Genomic DNA, 27,150 nt, shown 5'->3' on the forward strand with positions numbered 1-27,150 from the left:
GAAGTATTTGATACAGGTACATGGGTCATACCACCCTGCCTGACTTAGAACCTGCATGGAGACAGGGGTGGTCCGGTGGATTGGCCACATAGGTATAGGCTACCAGACATGAGGCATATGCCCGGTGGGCCAACCCTCGGTGCGGTGGGACGGTTTGGGCCTAATGTTGAATTTAAAATGTTAAATTATAGTTGGTTGTGTATCATTAAAGGCTACAGTATATGTTGTATATGCTACTGTAAATGTGGTGGTGTCAAGGGCTTGTATTTCAACTATTTGTATGGGCCTCGACCCGAAAAGTCAGTAGAGTATAGCTAGCTAGCCTATCTGTGCGCTCAGGGACCACTGTTGTGTTGGGTGGGGATATGGGGCCTGGGCTAAGATTAGTGCTTTTTTTACACTTGCTATGCATCCCATATCCCATGTGTATTTACATCCCACTGTTTCTCTATAACAATGGTCAATTCATTGACATTGACTAATATTTTCCCATTAATAATGACTAATAAAATCAGGTGCACTTCCCCCTCTTGAGATCCTCTTTTCTGTTGAATTTCATGACCTCCAACGTGTCAGTATGGACGGTCTGCATATATGTCACGTTACATACCATGCAGGTTATTCACTTCACGGTTTCTGGAAAGATTTTTTATAATAATAATTATAATTAATATATATTATTATTAATAATAATAATAATAAATCCTACATTACTAAATGCATGATGCCTGGTCAGGGACCACATGCAATACATCCACGTCAGTGGTGTGGTCCACTGACCACCTGTTGGAAACCCCATTATAGGGCTATAGGCCTACCGTTTGAAAAAATAAAGGAACTTTTACCACATATGATGTGCTCCAAAACGTCGAACATTAATTTCTAAACGGGACATTAGTTGAACATGGAGCGTCTTTACACCAGTTAACTAACGGTATAAATGTGTGTTAGTGTGTTGCTGTATGAACTTGGCGTGTCATAGAGTTATTATAACATAAGACCGTTACATGACCCATCCACATTACTATGGGACACAGCACAGTGCAACAATGCGAAAACAACATCGATCCCGCCCCCAAGCCCCTGTATCCGCGATGCCCATTGGTCCAATTCAATGCCAATCTCAGTCGTTGGCGATAAACAACGGCGCTGCACTCAGCAGTGGTTGTGTACTATGCACTGTGTGAAGAGAAGAAGTCCGTTAAGATGCCCCTGGAGGGAGCTATTATAGGCGAATGGAGTGGATTGACAACCATCTCTTTTTAACCATGTTCATTATTTTTTATAAAAGACTCTCTGTTGTTGATGGCTGACAGAATTTAACCGCGGGCATCCAAAGGTATTGGAGGTCGTCCTACACAGACAGAGGACTACTGGACTGTTTGTGCAGACAAGCTAGACACGGACGGCCTGGGCTGTCTGTCTCCGCTTCACACAAACACAGTAGGCTATTGGTGTGGGGGATCTTTGATCCAGTACCGCCGGCTAGGAAAACATGAAGTTCGCTCAGTTTTTATTGAAGAACGGCGCGATGGCTGGAATACCAAAGCAAGTGGAGAGGTTTGCAAAGTTCTCTCCCTCCCCACTGTCCATGAAGCAGTTCATAGACTTTGGTAAGTGTATACATACATACATACCGTACATCAAGGACAGCGACATGATTTTGCATTTCGGTATCGAACTGGTCACATTCGACATGTTGGTTGAGTGCAGGATTCACAATATAAATGATTAACTGATCCTGTAGTTATATGGCCCGATTTCTCATTCTTTATTGTCACAGCTTGGCCCATTAAAAAAAAACACTAGACTTTAATGAATTATTCTCTCTGAAACCATTCTGAATTTCTGACCTTAAAACCCACCTAAGTCATAGGCCAATCTATCACTTGTTTATATGAATGTTATAAGACAGAGACCGAAACAATGGGGAAACAAACTGAACAAAACAAAATAATGTATTATTAAATTCAGTTGTTAGCACTGGCAAATATGCAAACAGTAGGCCTACTGAATAACTGTACAAACACTGGCATGTTTGTACAGTTTGTACAGTAGGCCAACACTGGCATGATCACACTGCTCAGTAGGCTTATACTACTACATTATGACGTTATTGCTACCTATTAAAAGGTGTTCATGTTCTACTACACTACAGTAACTGCAGTAGGCCTATATACATAACATGTCCATGGCTGTCTCAGCAAAGAAAACTGTTGATTCACGTGTTATTGTATTTTCGCATGTGGGGAAAGTCACGCCCCACTGCACAGTCCTCCTGGAAAGAAGGGGGGCTTCTTTCTTTCCAGCTTGATTCAAATTTAGATTTGGATAAAAAAAAAAATCAGGTAAAGGGGTCAAAGTTGAGTCAATGTTCATTGTTTCTTAACACTGCGTCGTGACCACATGCAGGCTCGGCCAACGCGTGTGAGAAGACCTCTTTCGTGTTCCTGCGACAGGAGCTCCCCGTCAGATTGGCCAACATCATGAAAGAAATCGACTTCCTCCCAGACAAACTGCTTGGCACCCCCTCCGTGCAACTGCTGACCAGCTGGTAGGGGTCATCTATATATATGTGTGTGTCTGTAAGAAGTTATGTGTGTGTGATGCATGTGTGCTTGGCTGTGCGTGCCGTGCATGGGTGCGTCCGTGCGTGTGTGCGTTAAGTAATTGTTAAGCCTATCAGTAGATGTGGAAAGCTGTATTGTCCAGCATTATCCTATCTCATAAAAGGCCACATTCCTTACCCATAAGCGTCCTTGTTATTACACCCCCCTCTCAACCCCAGACTCCAGGATATGGACATCCCTTAGTTATGCTGAATCCATAGTCCACAGACTCCACACCACCAGTGTATTTTGCTTCAGTGTTCTGAGAAGGTAGCAAAGGGTCAATGCCTTGACGATGGAGAGGAGCTGACTGCCATTTTGCCCACTGTTAGCAGCAGGATGCAGAGCCAACCAAAAAGAATTGAGTGGAAACTTCAAGTTCGTGCTGTGCTCTGAAGTGGTCCTGGACTATAGTATATAGGGCTATATAGGCACATACTGTACGTGCACTCAACTCCACATGAGATGTACAGAAAATGAATAGGCCAACTGGCTACTGTATGGACGGACGTACCGAATATTGATAACAAGTTATAAACTACCAGTTGTAGATAATGTCCTATAATCTTACCTAAGATTTATAGACTGATCATTACAAGTTCAACCGAACTGCCAGAGACGGGCATCAAGAGCCTGTACTGTACTTCTCCTGCCCGTCTGTGAGTTCTTATAACCTGTACTGGCACAACTGTGCTGGAGTGAGCCGCTCAGAGCAGCAGAGCTCTAGTTGGCCCACAGTTCACGTATTTACGAGGATGTCACTCGTACTCCAGCCACGGCCATTTAGCGGGATTTACAGACATTCGTTCGCCACAGCTGTTCAGTATGGAGCACACATTAGAGCCTCGCTTTAATGAACTCTGTTGGTGTCGGTTTTGCATTAATAATATAGCAGATCTTACTTGTTATTTTCACTTCAAATGATGCATCAGCAGCTTACCTCCCTCACCTCACTTCAACTGCAGGTTACTGTACTTTTATTGTTGCTATTTGACACGTTCCCATCATCAAATAGGAAACAGGCCTTATGGTGGTTGTTTGAATTAGATAAGCTAAGCTGGGTTTGCAGCCCACACCCTCCGTTTCCTCTTTTATAAGAAACCCTTAGGTTGTGTACTTGTCTTGCATTCAATTCAGTTCAATTTCTATTCAATTCAAAGGGCTTTATTGGCATGAGAAAACATACGTTTACATTTCCAAAGCAGAAAGAACAATACAGCAATACAATCAAAACAAAAATTATGTACTTTGAAGGTCAGGATCTTCAATAGATCAACTTCTATGTACCAAGATCACTCGATGCAGGTATAGTGCAGGAATATACACAATGATTAGTCTTTAGGGTGGTTGTGTTCCATTTGATATCCTTCTCCTATCACAGCAACTCACAAATCTTGCTGCTGTGTTTGCACATTGTTGTACTTCGCCCAGCAGATATGGGAGGTTTTTGTCATTGGTCATGTTTTCAAAATCTCCGTGTGTGGCTGTAATCTGTGGGAAGTATGTGTCTCTGATGTCTTGGTACAATGGACAGATGGTTAGGAAGTGTAGCTCGGTTTCACTGTCATGTGCATCCATTTCAGTGCAGTGACAGTGCAGCCTATATATTATTGTTGTGAAAGTTATAGTTTCATGTTAATAGCAGCCGATGTCAACAACATAAAGGTTTAAACTGGTTTGAACTAGTCAACGCTGTTGCTTTTGTTACAAACAATAGGTTAGTTAGCCTATATCGGCGATCTTTTTTCTTTTTTGCACTCTCCCAGTATCATGAACCTGATGTGTGAAAGGTGTGGCTGTGTGAAGAAAGGAGGCAATAAAAGGTTATGTGTGTGTGTCAACCATCAGATACTGTATTAGGAGGCATGACAGATCTGCTGCTCTGTTCTATCCAAGGGGTCGAGCAATAACTGCAATCATGTTATTAGTTGCTTGCCTGTTTCGGCGTAGTTTGTGGGGTAGAACATGCATACAGTACTGATGTTATGATTGCATACCATACCGTGTTTACAGTGTGCAGTCGCATCAGTTTAAGCCAAACCCAGAAGCATTAACTGTATCTCATCCTAAACCCTTGGCTCTAACCACCTCTATTAGCCTGGCTCCAGCCCTGAATTGCTAGCCATTAAAAAAATAAAATAAAAAGAAAAGTAAATTCAGGCTACATCTCTATGCTATGCAATGCAAAAATCAATGGTGTTTACTTCACCAGGCATTTGTTTCTTATTTACTTATTTCTTACTGTAATCTTACTGTAAAATTAACATTTGCGCATGTATAATTAATTATGCTCGTGTCATTGTATTCCACAATTAGAATTCAGTTCCCAGATTTTAGTGTCTATATTTGGCAATCCACCTCTTTGACTCTGACTTTATCTTCTTTCCTTCCATTGCATAACTTGTTTTGTTGGCACACATTATAGGGCACGAGAGAGAGAGAGAGAGAGAGAGAGAGAGATCGTTGTATCATGGTGTGATATTTCCTGATGAGTAAAGTTCCTTAACCTTAAATCAGCACTCGTGCGGTATTTCAAGATGGTGTTTATACGATGGGCGTGACTCCTAAAACCCAAGTGTTGAAGGTCGGTTCAGGGACAGCACGGGGGCTGGGGAGCACCACAAGCAGTGCAGCCACGCTGCCTCATGTGTCACCTTTCACCCAGTCCCCTACAGCGCTAGAGAAACAACAGAACGGAACGCAACGCATGCCTGCCTGGGACTTTGTGTGACTTCCTCCATCGTTGTTGGCAGGCAGGGATGTCCCGATCACGTTTCATTTTGCTCCCGATCCGTTTCCGATCATTTAGATTTTGAGACATATACCAATCTTTCCCGATACGATCTTTACATTTTTATATAACACTTGCAGTATACCATAATTATCACAATAGCAAATATCCTAATGTATGTCACTCTAGTGCAGGGGTATAGGCACCAGTGCCAACATTGGCACAAAGGAGGGTGATCACTGGCACACTGGCAAGTGTGTGAGAGAGTATTTTTGGTTTTAAAAATAAACTATTAAAAAAAAATGCAGTCAAATAAATGTCCCTCACATTTGTGTGTAAATTACACGCTGCATTCTACATTCATTAAAACTGAACTCTGTTATTGCCCCGAGTCTAATGATCATTAACGTGAAAGAAAAGAAGGAAAAAGTTTATATTTGTGGACAATCAAAATATGTTGGAATTTTCACGTGGTGCTATTAAAATTAATTAATGTTGATATGGCACACTGACTTATCTAGAAAATAAAAACATGGCACTTAATTTAAAAAAGGTCACAGACCCCTGCTCTAGTGTATAGTCTTTACAATTGCCTTTCAATTATTGAAAGGCAAAATGTGACTTTACTTTTATCAGAATGAGTCAGTTTCCTTTTTTTCTTTCCGATCTTTTGAAAATCATGCGATGGGAGCCGATTTCTGATCTCCCGCTCCGATCAGGACAACCCTAGCTGTTGTTGGCCCACATCTAAAGTCCGCGTGAAAAGCGCCCTGTGTGATAAACAAGCTGCCACGTGAGACCGTCAGGCTGTAGAGCACTGACTGAATCATTGATTATCGTATTAGCATTAGATTGGCTGTTGGGAGTTTAGTGTAGCTAATTAGACTAATGTGTATTGTGTTCACACAGAGTTTCTCAAGAGACAATGAGGTCACCGCTGTGGCCTTTGGTTGAACTACTGTGTATTACAGTTGCTGCATGTAAATAAGCCGCTTTGATTGTTTTCATTCATCTCATCTTAGGACCATTATAGAGGGTATGCGCATGCATAAAATGCGTGGCAGAGTGAGTTCAGCATTGTTTAATTCAAAAAATCCAGGCTACATCTCTATGCTAGGCAATGCAAAAATCAATGGTGTTTACTTGGACGTGTCACTGCCTTCACCAGGCATTTGTTTCTTATTGACTTATTTCTTACTGTAATCCAGTTAACGTTTACCCTTTAAAGTTAAGTGTTATTCAGAGATACTGAAAGTGACATCATAGGAAAGATTTAACATTTGCACATGTATAATTAATTATGCTCGTGTCATTGTATTCCACAATTAGAATTCAGTTCCCAGATTTTAGTGTCTATATTTGGCAATCCACCTCTTTGACTCTGACTTTCCTTCCATTGCATAACTTGTTTTGTTGGCACACATTATAGGGCACGAGAGAGAGAGAGAGAGAGAGAGAGAGAGAGATCCTTGTATCATGGTGTGATATTTCCTGATGAGTAAAGTTCCTTAAATCAGCACTCGTGCAGTATTTCAAGATCACTTTGATTGTTTTCATTCATCTCATCTTAGGACCATTATAGAGGGTATGCACATGCATAAAATGCGTGGCAAAGTGAGTTCAGCATTGTTTAATTTTAATGCAATCAGATAGGACTTTTCTTCTGTTTGGATAAATGAGCTGTCAAGGCCAGAAAGTATATATTTTTTGCCACTCCCGCATAACCTCCGGAGACCTCATGCTGATGATGTCACGCACATATACCATCTATTCTGGCCATATGAGGACACACTACACACTAGTGACTGCACCTGCTTCATGCAATACTTAATTCATTTGCATATGTGATCATGTCATACTGTGGTTCAAATGTTTGTTATTGTTCTTCCATTATAATGTATAATTGTATTTTATAATACTGGACCAGTGCCCGGCTGTAGAGCACCGAGTCGGTAACGATGGAGAAGTTGTACCCATTCCATGTCTGTCCCTTTTATGCCCATATATGGAGATTTCTGTATGTGTCTCTCTGTGTCCCTTTATTCCTATATATATGGACTTCTGTGTCAGGCACGCCCAAATATAGAGAGTTGTGATATGGAGCCCTGGGGTATAGGGGCCCTGTCCAGAGCCCGGGCCTCTAGAGGCCTTTTGTGGCGGTTCCGGACAACCGTGGGTCCGACCGAGGGGACCGACACCGGGCAATGTGGGGGTGTGTGGAACGCGTGTGTTGATAGTCGGTGGGGCGAACGGTTCTCGAGTTACGTGGATTACAGACGTACTGTACACACGCAGACGTACAGAGACTTGGTGCCTTCATAGATAGAAGATAATATGCTCTGATCAGGGCATCCTTGAAAAAGAGACCTTGCTCTCAATGGGCTTCCCCTGAATAAAGGAAAAAGAAAGATAGATATGGCATACACTATAAAGAGTTAAGCACAGTACATGAGATGGAATAAACGTTTTACAAATATATCAATTGATTGAATCTTGTGTAACACATTTGTTATGATATGTTGTGTATTGATAATGTTATCACTTTAAGTCTTTTGTCCATCTCTGCTCTTATTATTAGCGTATATTTATTATTTGTACGTATATATGTAATGTATAGTTGAATATATATTTTGATTTGGACTTATCTACATGATGTATTTTCATGCTTTTCTTCCGTAGGTATTCTCAGAGTCTGTTAGAGCTCGTGGAATTTCTCGAGCAAGACCCGGATGATAAAAGAGTCCTCTCCAAGTAAGTCATGCATTCTGTACAGTATGGATGTGTGAGGCTGAGTGAGTACAGTGTTGTGTATGTTGGTGTACATCAACCACACACATACAGTATGGATGTGTGAGGCTGAGTGAGTACAGTGTTGTGTATGTTGGTGTACATCAACCACACACACATACAGTATGGATGTGTGAGGCTGAGTGAGTACAGTGTTGTGTATGTTGGTGTACATCAACCACACACATACAGTATACTGGCCATGCTTTTGTGCAGCTCATTCATGCTTAGTGCTGGTCAATCATAAAGTGGGAAATTCTATATTGAAACCTTTAAAATAATGTTTTTTTTGTGTTTTGATATTAAGGGACAGTAAGTTGGGGGGTTGGTGACATCTATTTGTCTTCTCCGTTAACCTATATGATAAATAGGGGTGTGCTGGTAGCTGCAGAGATTAAAATAGGGTGCATTTTGCATCCCAAAACGCAGTTTATAGTTAAGGGACGCAATAAAACAACGACCTCTGCATCCACGGGATGCACTACAGTACTACAGTACTCAGCATGTACAGTAAAAAATAATACACGTCAAAAAATAAATCGCGATATTTTGCTAGATTTAGTTATAATGATCATTTCTTCTTCTGTTTTCTACATGAATATAACCACATTATAACCACATAAAATGAAATGGGAGTTAAATGCTGCAATTTGTAAAAATGGCAAAATGTGACTCCTAACGTCGTTGAAGTGGGACTCATCAAATGTCCCTGGCCATCCCCTCATCCCGGGACTCATTACATTGAAAACCTAGTTACATCACTGTAGCTGACCACATACATGCAACATCCCCAGTTCGATTGGAGACCTGCATGTCCTTAGTTAGTCCCCTAATAATAAATTGTGTCATAACAAAATGACACATGTCCCCTATAGGGCCTAGGCACAGTACCAAGTTGGCCATACCATACCACCCATGACCAACATTTGCATTTTAAATGTGAGACGCCAGAGGGGTTTAACCCATTTTGGGGCGGGAACCCCTTTTGGTGTTTTAACTAAGCATTATGTTATACTTTAGCTATTGAAAAATAGCAGATCTGCAAGCTCATAGCTCACGCTTACGAGCTTGTAGGTCTGCTATTTTTGAAAAATCGTAACAATGCGTCACAAATCTTTGAATATATATTCTTTCAGAGCAAATCTTTTTCTTTTTTCGACGTCAGGCCTAAAACAAAATGATACCCAATAGTATAGGCCTATGGTCGAATATGACATCAAGGCATTTACAGTACTTACTGTAAGTAATAAGTTGCTAAGACCGTCCCATCACCCCGTCCAACTTGTCCCACCCTCAAATTAAAAGTTTTGGATCTAACCCTAAAGACAAGGCTATATCAAATATCGACCCGCTCGGATTCATTGGTCCCAAATAAACGTCCCAGTGTCATTAATCAGATCATAATATCATTCAACACTTGAACAGACTGAATAAGCCCTTCTTGGTCGGCTGCCACTGACATAATATAATCTCTCTGGAATCTTGACTTTTAACATGGCAATGTGGTTTGGCAATCTAAATGTAAAAGGAAGAAGCAAGCTGCAGCGAATAGTAAACCTATAGCTTAAAAAATCATTGGGAAGAGACAGCAACAATTAGGCTGTATCTATCTACAAGGAGATACTTCGTAAAAAAATAGCTATCAAGATAGCAAACGACCTCCTCTCTCATCCGCTCTGCAGGGAGTTCCAACTATACTTCCCTCTGGTAGACGGTACAAAAGTACCAAAAGCTAACTGTAACCTTTTTTTTTAAATTCCTTCATACCAAATGCCATTAAGGCACTAAACTAAATGATACCATGTCTCGCTAGATTTGTTTGTTGTATTTGCCACTGTTGTCCTGCACTTTTTTGCCATGGGAAAATAATTGTGTTAAGTGTTGTTGCTGTTGTTGTAACCGTTTGTTTTTTACTGTTGAGACCGAAGACGAATTTCCACACGTGGACAATAAATCATACTATAATTCAATCAATGTCTGTCTGTGTGTCACTGTGACTGCCGTAGCTCCTCACTGCCTGCACCAACCACTCCCACTTTTCACACCGGCATTGACCATAATAATATGGAGGGCGTAACGAAGCCCTTTTTCCAATTTAAATAATTATAAATTAATAGTGAATTTATTAGTGAATTAAAAAAGCGAAAATGCACCCAGGGCGCAGTACCCCCCGCGGCCACAAGGGGGTACTGCGCCCGTCTCACAACGGGTAAGGGCTAGTGAAACTAACTAACTAACTAACTTTTGTCTCGCTGCCGCCTCCTCCACTCCACAGCTTCACGGAGGCTCTGGTGAACGTGCGCAACCGCCACAACAACGTGGTGCCCACCATGGCCCAGGGCGTGGTGGAGTACAAGGAGATGTACGGCGTGGACCCCGTCACCAACCAGAACGTCCAGTACTTCCTGGACCGCTTCTACATGAGCCGCATCTCCACGCGCATGCTCATGAACCAGCACAGTCAGTATAATGCATGGCCCAACTGTATATATATATATATATGTAGGCCTGAAGTGGTTAACCCATTCTGACCTGAGATCAGATTCTAAAAAATGTCGTCTGCATCCTGACAGTTTTCTGGAAAAGCCTATGTTTCTGTGTCAGTCGTTCTTTGATTTTTCAAAGAAAAATAGACCTACAAGCTCATAACGCGCCACCGAGTGGCGCGCTATGAGCTTGTAGATCTGCTATTTTTCAATAGCCAAATCGTAACATAATGCTAACACCAAAAGGGGTTCCCGCCCAGAATGGGTTTTAATGTAGGCTCTGTAATAATAATAATAATCACAAGCTACAAAGTAATTATGTAGTAACTAAAGTTTTCAAATAATTGCAGTGGATTAAAAGAAACAATTATTAGATTACACGTTAGATAAGTGGAAAGGAAACTGTAAAAATATCACCAATACTAGTAACAACGACCATAATAATAAATCACACTGTCATCCTGTGTGTGTGTGTGTGTGTGTGTGTGTGTGTGTGTGTGTGTGTGTGTGTGGTGTGTGTGTGTGTGTGTGTGTGTGTGTGTGTGTGTGTGTGTGTGAGCGTTTGTCATTCTGCAACCTTTAGCCTTAATCTTTGACGGCAGCGCGAAGGCCGCCAACCCGGCCCATCCCAAACACATCGGCAGCATCGACCCGACCTGCGACGTGGTGGAGGTAGTGCGAGGTAACACAGACACAACACTGTGCACTTCTCTGTTAGAACTATAGCCTGGGGCTAGCATTCCTTTTTCTCTGTTAGAACTATAGCCTGGGGCTAGCATTCCTTTTTCTCTGTTAGAACTATAGCCTGGGGCTAGCATTCCTTTTTCTCTGTTAGAACTATAGCCTGGGGCTAGCATTCCTTTTTCTCTGTTAGAACTATAGCCTGGGGCTAGCATTCCTTTTTCTCTGTTAGAACAAGTAAGACGCGCAAACGCGGGAAGCGAACGCTCGTGTGTGTGTGGTTGTGTGTGTGTGTGTGTGTGTGTGTGTGTGTGTGTGTGTGTGTGTGTGTGTGTGTGTGTGTGTGTGTGTGTGCTACAGCTGCGCCCTGTGTGTGTGTGTGTGTGTGTGTGTGTGTGTGTGTGCTACAGCTGCGCCCTCTGGTGGCGGGCGGGTGGTGTCACAGCGGGACAGACACACACACACACACACACACACATACACAGACATGAGCAGCAGGGTCTCATAGTAAGTGGCTCACTGCGTTCGCAACTATAGCCTGGGGCTAGCATTCCTTTTTCTCTGTTAGAACTATAGCCTGGGGCTAGCATTCCTTTTTCTCTGTTAGAACTATAGCCTGGGGCTAGCATTCCTTTTTCAGGCTTTTAGGATCCGGTCGGGAGCGGATGATAATCGTCGATAAAACGTCATGTGGTAGTCGTTGTTTTGTAGTCATTGTTTTGTAGTCATCAGGATGATATTGCTATACGTCATGTGGTAGTCATTGTTTTGTAGTCATTGTTTTGTAGTCATCAGGATGATATCGCTATACGTCATGTGGTAGTCATTGTTTTGTAGTCATTGTTTTGTAGTCATCAGGATGATATCGCTATACGTCATGTGGTAGTCATTGTTTTGTAGTCATTGTTTTGTAGTCATCAGGATGATATTGCTATACGTCATGTGGTAGTCATTGTTTTGTAGTCATCAGGATGATATCGCTATACGTCATGTGGTAGTCATTGTTTTGTAGTCATTGTTTTGTAGTCATCAGGATGATATCGCTATACGTCATGTGGTAGTCATTGTTTCGTAGTCATTGTTTTGTAGTCATTGTTTTGTAGTCATCAGGATGATATCGCTGTACGTCATGTCGTAGTCATTGTTTCGTAGTCATTGTTTTGTAGTCATCAGGATGATATCGCTATACGTCATGTGGTAGTCATTGTTTTGTAGTCGTCACCAGGCAGGAAACAATCATCCAGAACTTCCTTTTCCCCCTCAAACCGATTTCTCTCAATAAAAGCCGCAGGCTATACACGAGAGCTTGTATTGTTAGTCTTCCGGTTTGAGGGAAAAGGAAGTTCCAGATGATTGTTTTTCTGCCTGACGACTACAAAACAATGACTACAACGTAACGTAGCGATATCGCTCCGCTCCAGACAGGTTCACACGACAATTTTTGTAACACACATACCAGGCTTTCCTCCGAGGTGGAAAGCCTGGTGACGCGAGGTTACTGTAGAACAGTGGTTTTCAACCTAGCCGTCCTTTGGTTTTTCCCTTATATTCTTATCCCGCGATTTTGCAACCCATTTCTTTCTCACCCAGTATCAATTATCGAATGTAATCGTGGGCGCTATACATACACTCCCTCTGCCAACCTGGGGAGAGCAAATGGTTTCATTGTACGCTCTCAAGAGTTTAATTAGTGTCTACACAATTAGAATGTAGGAAAGAAAAGTGTTATTTCGATCAGCGTTTTCCCGTTATCTCTCCTAATGGCCACCAACATCAATACAGCATGGAATTGTGGACAAAATCATATCCAACAATAACAAAATATTCTTTAGTTTGTAGGGTCTGAGTGGCTAAATGTCCGTGGCTCAAAAGCAGAATGAATAACGGGCCTTGACATGGAACAGGTTGAAAACCACTGCTCTATAGAAGGAGCCTGCACTCACACTGGTTGGGATCTTCATAGTTTTGTCTTGTTTTGCACTGCTTAGTGTTGAAAAGATGTGATGAGATTGTCGTTGTACTGCCAAAAAGAAAATTGGGTCATATAAAAAAACTCTGTTCTAAAAAAATAAACAAATCACCCCAGACATTTTAACACAGAGTCACAAACCTGACATAATCGCCAGGGGTGATTTGGTTATTTTTGGCCAACGAAGCTAAAGAGCTTGTAAACAGCATGCACTGACATAGCTTGGATTATTTTTTCCTTCATTCTCTACCAGGCAGCATGGCTCACAATGTTACAGACAATGAATAGATTCCTGTGTGCAAACCCTGATATAAACAGCCACAATTATCCCTACAGATGCATACGAGACCTCCAAGATGCTCTGTGAGCAGTACTACCTGGCTTCTCCTGAGATAGAGATCACGCAGTTCAACGGTAGGCTATGTTCCGCCGCTATAAACCTCTTGTTTTCAGGCTACGGGTATAGGCAACCTTAGGCACGCACAGGGGAGGGTGATCACTGCCATAAACTGTGTGTGGTGCAAACACTTCAAGGAACAGCAATGTCCGTGTCCACCTATCTATGTGACGTTAACCCACCCACCCATGCACCTATGTGACTGTGAGCACGAGTACGACTATTAGTACCAGTAGGGACGCTGTTGTGCCAGAAACAGAGAGAGAGACAGTGCAGCACTGTTGCCTGCTAGAGAGAGAGAGAGAGAGAGAGAGAGAGAGGGGGTTCATACGGGTGTAATTTATTCTTTTCAAATTAAATATGCAAAAATGTGTTGAGTCAGTTAAATTAAGTCCCCTCACGTCTACTGTACAAATGTGATCCTGCACATGACCATTGCATATGACCATTGCATCCTGATGTGGAAGAACATATTTCAAAAGAAAATATATATTATTATTATATGGACAATCAAAATACGTTGGAAATATTTAATTTTGATGTGGTGTCATATGGTAATAGGCGCACTATAAACCCTGGGCTATAGAGGCACAGACAGAAGTAAACATTTTAAGTCTGGCAGATAGATGGTTTATGATTGAAGCTGATAATAGGGTGTTATTTTAAATGATGTAGTTTATATTTGTTTAATATAGCACAAAATGTGCATGAGTCTGGTTGGGCCATGCAGTGCCTTCTGTTAGTTTAGTAGAGGTTCCGTCTGATTACTATCAGCTGGACCCGACAGAACCCATGCAGCTTAAAGGCTTTGATCCACATAGCTCATACCTACAGGGAACTCTGCGCAGTGCAAGCGGACCTGGTTTATTTCATCCTGATAATCCACGTAGCGTTGGAGAATTGTTAAAACATGCAGCTATACATTATAAGGCATTCAAGAGATTGCCGGTGGTGCTGTGAGAAGAATAAAGCCCATTCTTCAAAGCATGACAGAGTTATTGTTACAACATGTGGTTTCCACAAAACCCCCCGATTACATCATGACCACGCTCAGATTTTAGTAGTCTTAATAATGTGCAGGTTTATTTACACTTTGCAATCTGAGGTTTATGCACCCACATTTGGTTATAAGCCCTACCTACACTATATACTTTGTTGTATATCAAATAGCAACAAAGAATATACAGTATATTTGAAAGAATGTAAAAAAATAATAATTGGGAAACTTTGCCAAAAATAGGGATGCCAGGGTTAATGTGGTTAAAGGACCACTTATCTTCATATCATTCGTCATCAATAAGCAAGGGATAATATGCAGTCGTCTCAGTGTTTAACCCATTCTGACCTGAGATCAGATTCTAAAAATGTCTTCTACATGCTGACAGTTTTCATTCTGACCTGAGATCAGATTCTAAAAAAAATCTTCTATGTCAGTCGTTCTTCGATTTTTCAAAAATAGCAGACCTACAAGCTCATAGCGCGCCACTCGGCGGCACGCTATGAGCTTGTAGATCTGCTATTTTTCAATAGCTAAAGCACGAAATGATGCCAACACCAAAATGGGTTCCTGCCCAAAATGGCTTAATCATCCTGTCGGGAGTTATTTATAAACAACGACCGGCGCATTATCCCGCTTCTTACACAGCTATACTTAATAAATAGATGAATACATTTACCCAAAAGTAACAACAAAACAAACGTAACTAGAAAAAGTGCCCTTCCGGGCACAGGTCTCCACCAGGTTATCCACAGATCCGTGCAGTTAGAGGTAAAAACACTTTTCGGCCAGTTATAGCGCCACCTTGAGGCTGAGTTGAAATTGTTCATGTGGCATTTCGTCCTCGGCCTAGTGGGAATGTGGGTGCACAATTTCACGTAAATCACGCGATGTGTTCATGATTTGCAGCATTTTGTTTGAAACTGAGCACTCCTGTGAACTTTGGAAGCCAATCTTAACCAATCAGGATGGAGTGTGATAAATCTGAAAGACCCGTTTCGTTGAATGGCTCTAGAGAGACTGTGTACCAATTTGCGTGATGTTTGGACAAAATCTGTAGGTGTACTGTGCAAAAACTTGTTTTGCACAAAGCGGCCTCTTGGTGGCGCTATAACAGGCCATTGTGGAAAGTTTGGGGCAGAGGTTCATCGTTGGCATCCAGGGAGTGTGTGTGCAAAATTTGGCATCGACCGGGTTAACGGTGAAGTTTTTGCACAAAGCGGCCTCTTGGTGGCGCTATAACAGGCCGTTCTGGAAAGTTTGGGGCAGAGGTTCATCGTTGGCATCCAGGGAGTGTGTGTGCAAAATTTGGCATCGACCGGGTTAACGGTGGCCGAGATTAGCCTGTCACGGACACACAGACGGACGGACGGACGGACACACAAACGGACGGACGGAGTGCAAAACATACTCTCCCCACATGCCTTCGGCCTGGTGGAGACAACTAGAAAAAGTGCCCTTCTGGGCACAGGTCTCCACCAGGAGGATAGGAGTGTTTGTAAATAATTACTTGAGTAAGCATAAGAAAGTATGTAGTAGAGTTAATATTAATACAATCTGAATTATTATTTAAACTAGAGAGACTGTGTACCAATTTGCGCGATGTTTGGACAAAGTCTGTAGGTGTACTGTGCAAAAACTTGTTTTGCACAAAGCGGCCTCCTGGTGGCGCTATAACAGGCCGTTCTGGAAATTTTGGGGCAGAGGTTCATCGTTGGCATCCAGGGAGTGTGTGTGCAAAATTTGGCATCGACCGGGTTAACGGTGCCGGAGATTAGCTGCTCACGGACACACACACGGACGGACGGACACACGGACGGACGGACGGAGTGCAAAACATACTCTCCCCCCATGCCTTCGGCCTGGTGGAGACAATTAACAAAGTAGTTCCTTGATTTACGGTAATGAAAGTAGTCCACAAGTGGCGGACACGATGGCCTCAGAAAACAAGGAGGTGTTCATCAAATAGAAATACATTTCCGGTTACTGCAGTGTGCATATTTCTTGCTTCAAATGCTTTAAAAAACATTCTTGAGAGCAATGTTTAGTTGTAAATGACATGGTGCTGTTTGTTTACCTGGCTGTCGCGTTCGATACGACGTCACAAAACCAAGCAGCGCAGACAGCTGCCGGCTGAGGCTCTGATTAGACAGCGGCCCGTTATTATTGACTTCATCATCCAGAAATAACACACAGCTGAATTCAGTGATTGACCAATCAGAATGAGCATTCGACCGAGCCGTGTAATAATGCTCATTATGGCCCAGGCCGTGGCGTAACGGTCTGGGCACCTGACTGGTAATCCAGTCGCAGTGTGCCGCGGGTTCGACTCCCGAGCCCGACACGGCCTTTACTGCATGTCATCCCCCCCATCTCTCTCCCGTTTCCTGTCAGCCTACTGTCTGTCCCTTCAAAAAAATCAATAAAAAGGCGTAAGCCGCAAAAAAATATCTTAAAAAAAATTAAATAATGCTCATTATAAGACGGTACCGTTTCTAGTGTCTTATTCGGTCTCGGAGGAGGGCTGACATCATCGATAGATCATTTCAAACTTTCTAAAAGTTTTTTTTATGAAAGCAAGAAGAACTAGAAATGCACTATCTCAAGGTGCCAACTCGCGCCTTGCACATAAGTAGGCCATGCATGGCCTACTTGTGCGCAAGCAGAGCACGCAAGTACTGCTACTAACTAACGTCGATTACAACTGCTGTTCTAAATCCTTTAGACCCGTTAATGGCCTTATACAAACCTTGAAACTTAGTTACGACACCATCAACAGCCAATAAGCTGTTACCCCGACAGATAACTGTGAAATAAAACATTCTGAATTCATAATTGTCATTACACTCAGTTAGCTATAGTGCCTTTTCAGTGTCATCACTTCAGCCGTAAACCGGGTTAGACATTTTAACTTTGAAGTCTTTGACCCTTTCAATAAGGTTGTCTTTGTTGTGAATTTGTCATGGGCATGGCTAGTGCTGAGCTATATCACAATTATGTTATTATGTTTCCCCCCCCCCCCCCCATGTCCTTTTGAACTTCATTGTGGAAAATAATTAACCAAGAACGGCCCCACCATTCCATTGCTTGCCCTTTTACCTCTGTTATTCAATAGTCCATTTACAGTAAACAAAGACCTGCATATACAGTACCACCATTGCCGCATACAGTACAGCGTATAGTACTGTGACATGACATTGTACATTTATGGAAAGAAAAGCATGACAATAAACAGATATTGGTCTGTTATTCTCAGGGGCCTTCGTCAGGTGTACTGACGAAGGCCCCTGAGGGCCGAAACGTATTGTTTTCCGCTCTGTTGTCAAGAAATAGTTGTGAGAGGGAGGATGACTGATTTAAGCAGTCACACCTGGCCTGAGTCCAGTTCTAGTTAGACTCAGGCCAGGTGTGACTGTTTTAAATCAGTCATCCTCCCTCTCACAATAGTTTTGGGAGCTTTTGAAACGGTATGCAGGATCTCCTCTTTCCTTTCTTAAGTTATTCTTTTGGATCCTGCACCCTTTGAAATGTGTGGATGTGCGTGCACCTCTTGACCATTTGCAAATTATCACACTTTTTCACAGCCCAACATCCCGACCAGCCCATCCATCTTGTGTATGTGCCCTCCCACCTCTACCACATGCTGTTTGAGCTCTTCAAGGTACAGTGACTGTCTTCCACGCCCAAACTACTAACTGTTACACTAGTTAGATCAGGGGTTTTCAACTGGTTTTGACCCAGGGACCACCATTCTGACTAGCAGCAGCCTGGGGACCACCACTGTTGTGTCGCGTAAGTTCATCGTAGATCTACGATGGACCCACCCGACACAATAGTGGTGGGGCATTCATGCAACATGGGTTAAGATTGTTTTTGTTTTCTTCTTACTTGTTACTCACTAATCACACTATCACAGGCTACATTCATGAGCTGGACAAAAAAATGTTTCAAAGTATTTTATTATCAAAAGTTTTACAGAAGTGTTTTTTACTTGTACTAAGCAGGACTCAAAATAAGTCTCAAAATAATAATCCATTTCAGTTAATCACCCAAACACTGAAGACACATTTGACACTTGGTGCATTTGACAGTCACAGTAGGTTTGTTTCTGACAACCACAGAATATATATTTTTTATCTTATTCTATTTTAATAATCTTCTCTTTATTTTAGCCAACCTACAACCTGCACTACATTTTACTAGGGCCTAGGCGGCCTATACAGTACCTTTCTAACATACAGAGGGAACTGTTCATTGTGTACCGTCACTTTAAAAGCGTAATGTATACATCATCATACGACGGTTTCATGCACCAAAAATCCAAAAATCTACCAGCTCACATTGCACCTGGTTGCATCGCGTTGTGAGCTTGTAGCTCTGCCTTTTCGGCAACGATAGACTGAGAAGTTGCATATTGAATACATCACGTATTATGTGAGACTATTCAATCGATCCGCGGCAGATATTATAACTCTATGGGAGGGAGATTTGACTTTCCCAAACGTATTATTATGAATTGGATGAATAATTATGGCAACGTCTTACCGTGCTTGCCTTGGGCAGCAAGCACGGTAAGCATGCATGCGTTGGGTGGAAGAGCAGGATGGTTGTTCCGCTGGCAGCTGATGACTCCGTCAGATTTTTATTTATTTTTCTTTTGACACGTTGAGCACTTTTTGAAAAGACTTTTTGAAATGTTAGATTCGACTTAAGTTATTATTATTATTCACAAACAAGTAAAAAGAGTGCAAATAAGTTTTATATATATATTAGAAAGGTAAAAAAAAAAGTAAAGTAAAAAAAGGCAAAAATATAACTTTTCTGAATGCCTGGCTGTGGACCACCAGCAGTACCTCCGCGGACCACCAGGGGGCCGCGGACCACCGGTTGAAAACCCCTGAGTTAGATAATGCAAATACTCACATGTCAGTTTACAGACGTGTTATTGCCTTTGTATGCTCTAAATTACTTATTTGTTTAACTGATTTAGACCTGAGGCTGATTATAAAAACACCTTCTAACCTACTGTAAGCTTTCTGAAAAACATAATTTTAGATAAATTCATGTTGCTATACATAGCAACATCTAAATGACACAGGTGCTTTACTGAATTGAAGGGTATAACAATGCATTAAGGCCTTCCTTATACAGATAATGATATTCTTTTAAATAATATAATGAATAATACGTCATTGCATTTCACAATGTGATAAACTGTTTGACATGTTTAATGTCAACTTACTCAACCTTAGCCCACTTGATATCTAGGTCAGTACTGTACTTTGTACCCAAGAACCACTTCTAAAAGGTCTGCAGTGATTGATCTGTGGTTGTTGGCAACGCAGGTGTGTGGTGGCCCGCTCCAAACTGTACTGTCGTACTGTAATTTTTCACATCAAGATCCATTATTTATTCGCCATTCCTGAAGAAGATCCTAAGGGATCGAAACGTTGAATCAAATAAACCAGTGGAGCTGAGTTTTTCATACCAGTGTTGCAGACTCTATTTTTTCTATTGTACTGCCTTTTGTCTAGCACCTGGGCTAGAGTGGAGGTGCATGCTCTATTTCCTTTATTCGCCATTTGAGCCACGGACCACCATTTCATGAGAGTTCGCTACTCAGACCCCCAAAGCTTTGAATATCTTGTTGTCGTCGATAAGATTTTGTCCACAATTCCATTCTGTATTGATGTTGGTTGTTGATCACTAACTATTCTACATTGTCTAATTGTGTAGACTTCCTGTAAATTACGTAATGCAGATGTTTAAATTAACTCTTGAGAGCATGAAATGAAACTAAATGTTTCGGTTTCATTCGTTCTTCAAGAGTTGAAGAACTATTCTAAAAAGGGCCCTCTTGGTTACCCCTTTTGGTGTTAGCATTATGTTATGCTTTAGCCATCGAAAAATAGCAGATCTACAAGCTCATAGTGCACCACCGAGTGGCGCGCTACGAGCTTGTAGGTCTGCTATTTTTGAAAAATCGAAGAACGACTGACACAGAAAACGTAGCTTTTTCAGAAAACTGTCAGGATGTAGAAGACATTTTTAGAATCTGATCTCAGGTCAGAATGGGTTTTAATGTATGCCTACTGTATGTGTTCTCTCCGACAGAATGCAATGAGAGCCACAGTGGAGACCCATGAGACCAGCCTCATTATGCCACCAATCAAGTTACGAGTTTCACTGGGTTCCGAGGACCTCACCATCAAGGTACATGAACGGCACTCAACTTTGTAATGCCTACAGTGTTAGGCATGTAACGATTCACTCAACTCACGATAAGATTCGTATCACGATACGATTTTTAACGATATAAGAAAAATGTACGTTTATTTTATTTTATATCATTTATCTTCCCCCCCCCCCTGAGATTTTTTATTTAACTACATTGCAAAAGAAGTAGCATTACTTTTGACAGTGCAGAAACATAATTGCCTTCCTTGACGAGCATCAACGACCATCATCACCTGGGCACAGTCACAGACACACACAGCTCCCCTCTACAGTCACAGACACACACAGCTCCCCTCTACACTGTTCTACTACTGAAAGTGACTATCATTTCTCTCCAAAAGCACTTGAATATGATGGAATATGACATTTCACATCACACTAGCCCCCATAAAAATAAATAAAAGGTTTTATTTATTTTTGAAAATCGATTTTTTTTATTTCAATGAAAAATCATTATTTGTTCGGCCCAATTTTTGTTTGTTTATTGTCATGATTTGTCAACTCGGCTGTCGGCTTTGTCCGAGGCTTACAGATCTTTAAATAAATAGTGTGTCTCATCGTTCTGAAAGGGCCGAACAGGAGGGCAACAACATGAAATAAGACTCATCTGAAATGTCAAATGAGTGGTAATATTTGACCAAATTTGACTGAGGGACTGCCATTGGATTTGTTTATTTTTTGAATAAAAATGATGAAAGCAGGGAATCATAGCTTCAAATTGACATATTGGTTGTTCAGTTTGACCCACCAGTTTTGGAGATATGGCTTATAGAGTAATGTCTTGCAGAAAACAGCGAGTTGAGAAAACAGGCTTGAAAGGTTCACTTCTGTGGTCTCTAACATTTCACCTAGCTACATGTTTAAGCATTTATTTCATATTTACATGTCGAGTTCAGCTCTGACACTTATTTCAGACATGCTCTAGTATGTGAAGAGTCTGCCTGTGCTATTAACTCATTTAAAAAAAAAAAAGTTTTTCTCCTCTGGTGAAAAGCTGGAATTTGCACAAACTCTCAATAAAGTTACAGTTTAATAGGCAACATTTTGGTCAATGACCTTCAGGCTTACAGTATGTCAACTCCACCAGTGCACCCGTCATAAAGATTTATGCCAGGCCAATGACTTGTTTTTACTGTAACACCAATCAGCAACAGTAGTGAGTGACACAATGCGACTGAATGATGTTTTCCCTGGAATCCACTGCTATTATAGTATGCTTTATTTCAGTGGTTTTCAACCTTTTTCATTTCAAGGCCCATTATTTATTCAGCATTTGAGCCACGGACCGCCATTTGATGACATTTAGCCTCTCAGACCCTAAACTAAAGAATATTTTTGTTTTCTTTTATATCCTCTAATTGTGTAGACTTCTCGTAAATTAAGTAATGCAGATGTTTAACAATAATTTAACTCTTGAGAGTGTAAAATGAAAACCAAATGGACCTGTTTACGGGTCCATTTGGTTTTGTTTTACGCTCTCAAGAGTTAAAGATCTATAAGCGGGTCTATTTGGTTAACAACTCTGGGGACTACCTGGAACCAGCCTACAAGGACCACTGGTTGAAAACCACTGCTTTAGTTTAGATTAAATCTGAACGTGCCAAATATTGAAGGCGATGAAGATGTACATAATGATACATTAACCCATTTTGGGCGGGAAGTCGGGAACCCCTTTTGGTTTTAGCATTATGTTATGCTTTAGCTATTGAAAAATAGCAGACCTACAAGCTCATAGCGCGCCACCGAGTGGCGCGCTACGAGCTTGTAGGTCTGCTATTTTTGAAGAATCGTGAAAAGTGACATGAAAGTGTTTGAGAACGACTGACACAGAAAAACAGCTTTTTCAAGAAATCAGTCGGGATTTAGAAGACATTTGCAGAATCGTTCCCAGGTCAAAATGGGTTAACATATTGACATATTATTAACCATGAGCCTGTTGCCATAATAATAAGAGAGAACATGACGTGTTGTGTGTGTGTATAGATGGCCGACAAAGGAGGCGGAGTCCCTCTGAGGAAGATTGAGAGTCTGTTCAGCTACATGTACTCCACTGCGCCCGCCCCGGACCTACAGGGGGACCAATCACGCAACGCCCCACTGGTGAGCCCCAAAGACTGCACCATGTTTCTGTCAGTCGTTCTTCGATTTTTCAAAAATAGCAGACCTACAAGCTCGTAGCGCGCCACTCGGTGGCACGCTATGAGCTTGTAGGTCTGCTATTTTTCAATAGCTTATGCATAACATAATGCTAACACAAAAGCCCTGCAGACTGCACGGCTGGCACTAGGGCATTCACTTCTAGTCATTTTTACTAGTTGACTAGTCGACTAGTTGTTTAACTACTAATAGGCCTATGTAAAAAAAAAATATATGGAAATAAATATTGGTACATTTAAAAACTGTGTACATTGGTGACTATAACTATAATCTACCTGATTTTGAGGCCTACAAAATCAGGGAAAGAATATATTTATTATATATATTTGTATCAACTAGTCAACTAGTACCAATAAGGTCGACTAGTTGATTTACTAGTTGACTAGTAAACTAGTCGACTAGTTGCTTAATGCCCTAGCTGGCACTGTCGATTTCCTCCACTAATACCATGACATTTTGGTTTTTGTCGACTGCCATTTTTCACTGACGAAAACGACATGGACACTATAATGAAAACTAAGCTACGACGACTAAAACTAAGACTAAATATTATTGGGGAAGAAATAATAATAATAAAAAAATAGACTAACATGTTAGGAAGGAACTAATGGAAAGTAATTTCACACTTGAATAGATGATTTACAAGCTCACAACGCGTCGGCTATTTTACCAGCCGAAATACATTTTACATGTTTTACATCGACTAAATCAACTAGATTTAGTCGACTAAAATCTTATGATATTATTTAGTCGACTAAAACTAGACTAACACTAAAAACATTCCAGGTGACTAAAATGTGAGCTTCCCCGTGTTGAGTCAAATTAAGCCACAGGCTCCACTGCTGGTGGTTTGCCCTTCCGTCAATTCCTTTAAGTTTCAATGGTTTTATTTTTGTTGTTTTTCTTACAGTCTTGTAAAATGTATTTAATATGATGTAATTGTAATGTATTTTATGTGTGGACCCCAGGAAGAGTAGCTGCTACTAAGGTATAGTAGCTAATGGGGATCCAAATAAACAAATAAACTCACCCTAGAACCCTAAAACTATTCAAGAAACTAAAATCTAAATTTGCTTTCAAAATCAACACTGACTCCATTTTGTTACCATTAGCATTGCTATAAAATCCTACCAAGCAGTGGACATTTCGTAATAACCAATGGTGCTTATTTAAAAAAAATGTCAGAATCAGAAAGAGTAAAAACAAAACAGAACTATAGGAGGACCTCATGCATATTTGACATTGTGTCTTAATTGTCATCTGACTTTGTTGCCTTTGTTTCTTTCTGCAACACTGCTAAACTCCATAGACCTCATCGTAAAACATTAACTGTGATCCAATTCTACCTATCTGCTAAACCGAGCTTGACATATAAGTGAACATGTTTGTAAATGAGCTGAATTACAAAACTGTGGACTTTAACTGAGATTAAACTTTAAGCCAGTGAGACAATGAATGGCTGTTACAATGGTTGACCAAAGAAAGTTAGTATAGGCCTGGCTACAGTAAGTTTGAATGCTCATGTTTTTTTGTTTTTTTTACATGTTTCAGGCATTTTGTCTTTGATCTGTGATGCTGCAATATGCTACCACTGTAGTATCCTTTTAATATCCATACCACTCTCCCTCTGTCCGATCCTTCAGGCTGGTTTTGGATACGGTCTGCCCATCTCCCGTCTGTACGCCAAGTACTTCCAGGGAGACCTGCAGCTCTATTCCATGGAGGGCTACGGCACGTCAGCTGTCATATACCTGAAGGTGAGAAAAAAACGTTTTTGAAAAATCGTGAAAACGTGTGCAAATCTTTCACAGCATTCTTTCACAGCAAACGTTTGTCACGGTACGCTCCTCTGCCCTTGGACTTTGTCTGTGTTTTAGGACTTATTACTTGTATTTGTGTTCTGTACCTTATTTTGTAGTAGTGTTCTGTGATTTCCTGTCTGCCTTGTTTTGTGTCTTAATTGTCTCACCAGTCTGCTTTGTAATTGTATTTCACCTGTGTCCTGTTTAGTGTCAGCCAATGTGTTGTTTGTAGTTATTCTTTTAAGACATTTTGTAGAATCTGTACTCAGGTCTGTTCTCACACCTGTAACTCCAAATGCAATGTAACGAGGACTTCAATAAGTAGGATCAGCTGCTTGGCATTAAGGCTAAACGACTGTGTGGACTGTGGAGGTTTTCACGTGTATGTGTGTACACTGACCGTAGCCACTGTATTGACTAAATAGTAGGCACATGTGGTGAAATTCTATTACACAACATAAATAGCAGTGTGAGTGTCTTGCTGCGAGTGGTGACTTTCCATGTGATCTTTTCTAGAGAAACAGAGCGATGTTTGTCCTTTGCATTCACCCCTTTACACTATACTACTTTACAGCTATTCTTTTACCCATTTTGACCTGAGATCAGATTCTAAAAATGTCTTCTACACGCAGACAGTTTTCTGAAAAAGCTATGTTTCTATGTCAGTCGAGCTTGTAGATCTTCTATTTTTCAAAAGAGATTTTGGGCTGTATTTTGCATGTCTTAAGTACCAGGTCTTATTCCCTAACTTGAGTAAACTAAAGACCTGGAGGCGTGATCAACACTCAGAATAGCCAAATGGCATTGATCACGCCTCCAGGTCTTTAGTTTAGTCAAGTTAGGTAATAAGACCTGGTACTTAAGACACGCAAAATACAGCCCTTCGTGTAGAGAGAGGAAAAAGAAGGGGACCAAGTATTGACTATTGACCTGTTTCCAGTGTCCCACATAAGCCTTTGCGTTATGTGAGAGAGACGAGCGGCCACGTCTATGAAAACGTCTATGAAATTAGCAGATCTACAAGCTCACAGCGACACGTTGTGAGGTTGAACAACATAAATCTTGTATGGGGGTCCCTGGCTGGCACAAAATATTTTCAGATGGATGTCCGTGGACAATTATTGACGTGAAGAAATGTGGGAACCACTGGTTTAAACAACATTAGAAAGCGAGCCCAAATAAGCAACTACACTGAAAACCTTCTCTAACTGTCTCTAAGGAGACATGGCAACACTGAAGGAAGGCCGTGAAGCACACATACAAGGAACCCCAATATGCAGTACATTCCTGCCAAAACAGGTGGATTGACCCCTGGGCGTCTCGGTCGAGTATAGGGTTTAAGTGGTTCATGGAGCCGTGTAGGAAAGCTCAATGAAGTGTGAAAGGCTGCAGGGGACTAGCCTAGCATAGCCAGTTTAGGTTGCTTGTACATACAGGTAGTCAAGATGTACACATACAATTCATATAGCACCATTCAAACAATAAGTGGTTTTAGAATACCTTAAATTACCCTATACGGCGCGAAGGATTTACAACATAAATGAAGGAAAGTGAAAATAAATACGTTTGAATAACATTACCCCCTTTTGGTGTTAGCATTAGGTTATGCTTTAGCTATTTGAAAATAGCAGATCTACAAGCTCATAGCGTGCCACCGAGTGAGCTTGTAGGTCTGCTATTTTTGAAAAATAGAAGAATGACTGACATAGAAACATAGCTTTTTCAGAAAACTGTCATTTTCAAACAGACATTTTTGGAATCTGATCTCAGGTCAAAATGGGTTAATACGTACATGTATCAATGTGGCTTTCCTGAGGCTTTCCATGTCACTGTACCCTGCAGAGCTGTATCATTAAAGCTTCTCTGCTCTGTGATCTGTTCACAGGCCCTCTCTACAGACTCCATAGAGAGACTTCCTGTTTTCAACAAGTCTGCATTAAGGCATTACCAGTCGACCATCGAGGCGGACGATTGGTGCATGCCCAGTAAGGTGCCAAAGACGCTGGGCAGGATCCACTAAGGAAACTAAGGGACCGACAGAGAGCATAATGCAAGCTCCGCAAATGGAAACAATATGGGAACAAAATGAGGTCAAAAGGCGGCGCGATGAGGAATATAAGAATGGTTTCTCATGTGACAGGAGAGACGGGTAAACTTTGAACTGACACTAACTAACAAAGTGCCTTCACGTGTGGATTTACAGTATGTGTGTATACGTGCCATTTGGACTCTTTCTACAACACGCTACAGTTAGTAGAGGTGAAATTGCCCCAGTGAGACTCATATCTCACGTCAGA

The 27,150-nt window shown here is 41.3% G+C and overlaps 1 protein-coding gene across 1 annotated transcript; it reads left to right on the forward strand.

The window, feature by feature from the left end:
* Positions 1–1,153: 1,153 nt before the first annotated feature.
* On the forward strand, positions 1,154–27,150 carry pdk4 (pyruvate dehydrogenase kinase, isozyme 4). The gene is made up of 11 exons (XM_083785400.1): positions 1,154–1,613; positions 2,413–2,554; positions 8,020–8,091; positions 10,403–10,587; positions 11,197–11,295; positions 13,600–13,677; positions 18,242–18,318; positions 20,772–20,870; positions 22,878–22,994; positions 24,695–24,808; positions 26,739–27,150. Exons 1-11 carry the CDS (start codon positions 1,496–1,498, stop codon positions 26,871–26,873), a joined length of 1,236 nt encoding a protein of 411 aa, XP_083641526.1. The 5' UTR covers positions 1,154–1,495; the 3' UTR covers positions 26,874–27,150.

This window comes from Protomyctophum parallelum, assembly GCF_964188405.1.
Source record: "Protomyctophum parallelum genome assembly, chromosome: 1".
NCBI classification, from domain to species: Eukaryota; Metazoa; Chordata; class Actinopteri; order Myctophiformes; family Myctophidae; genus Protomyctophum; species Protomyctophum parallelum.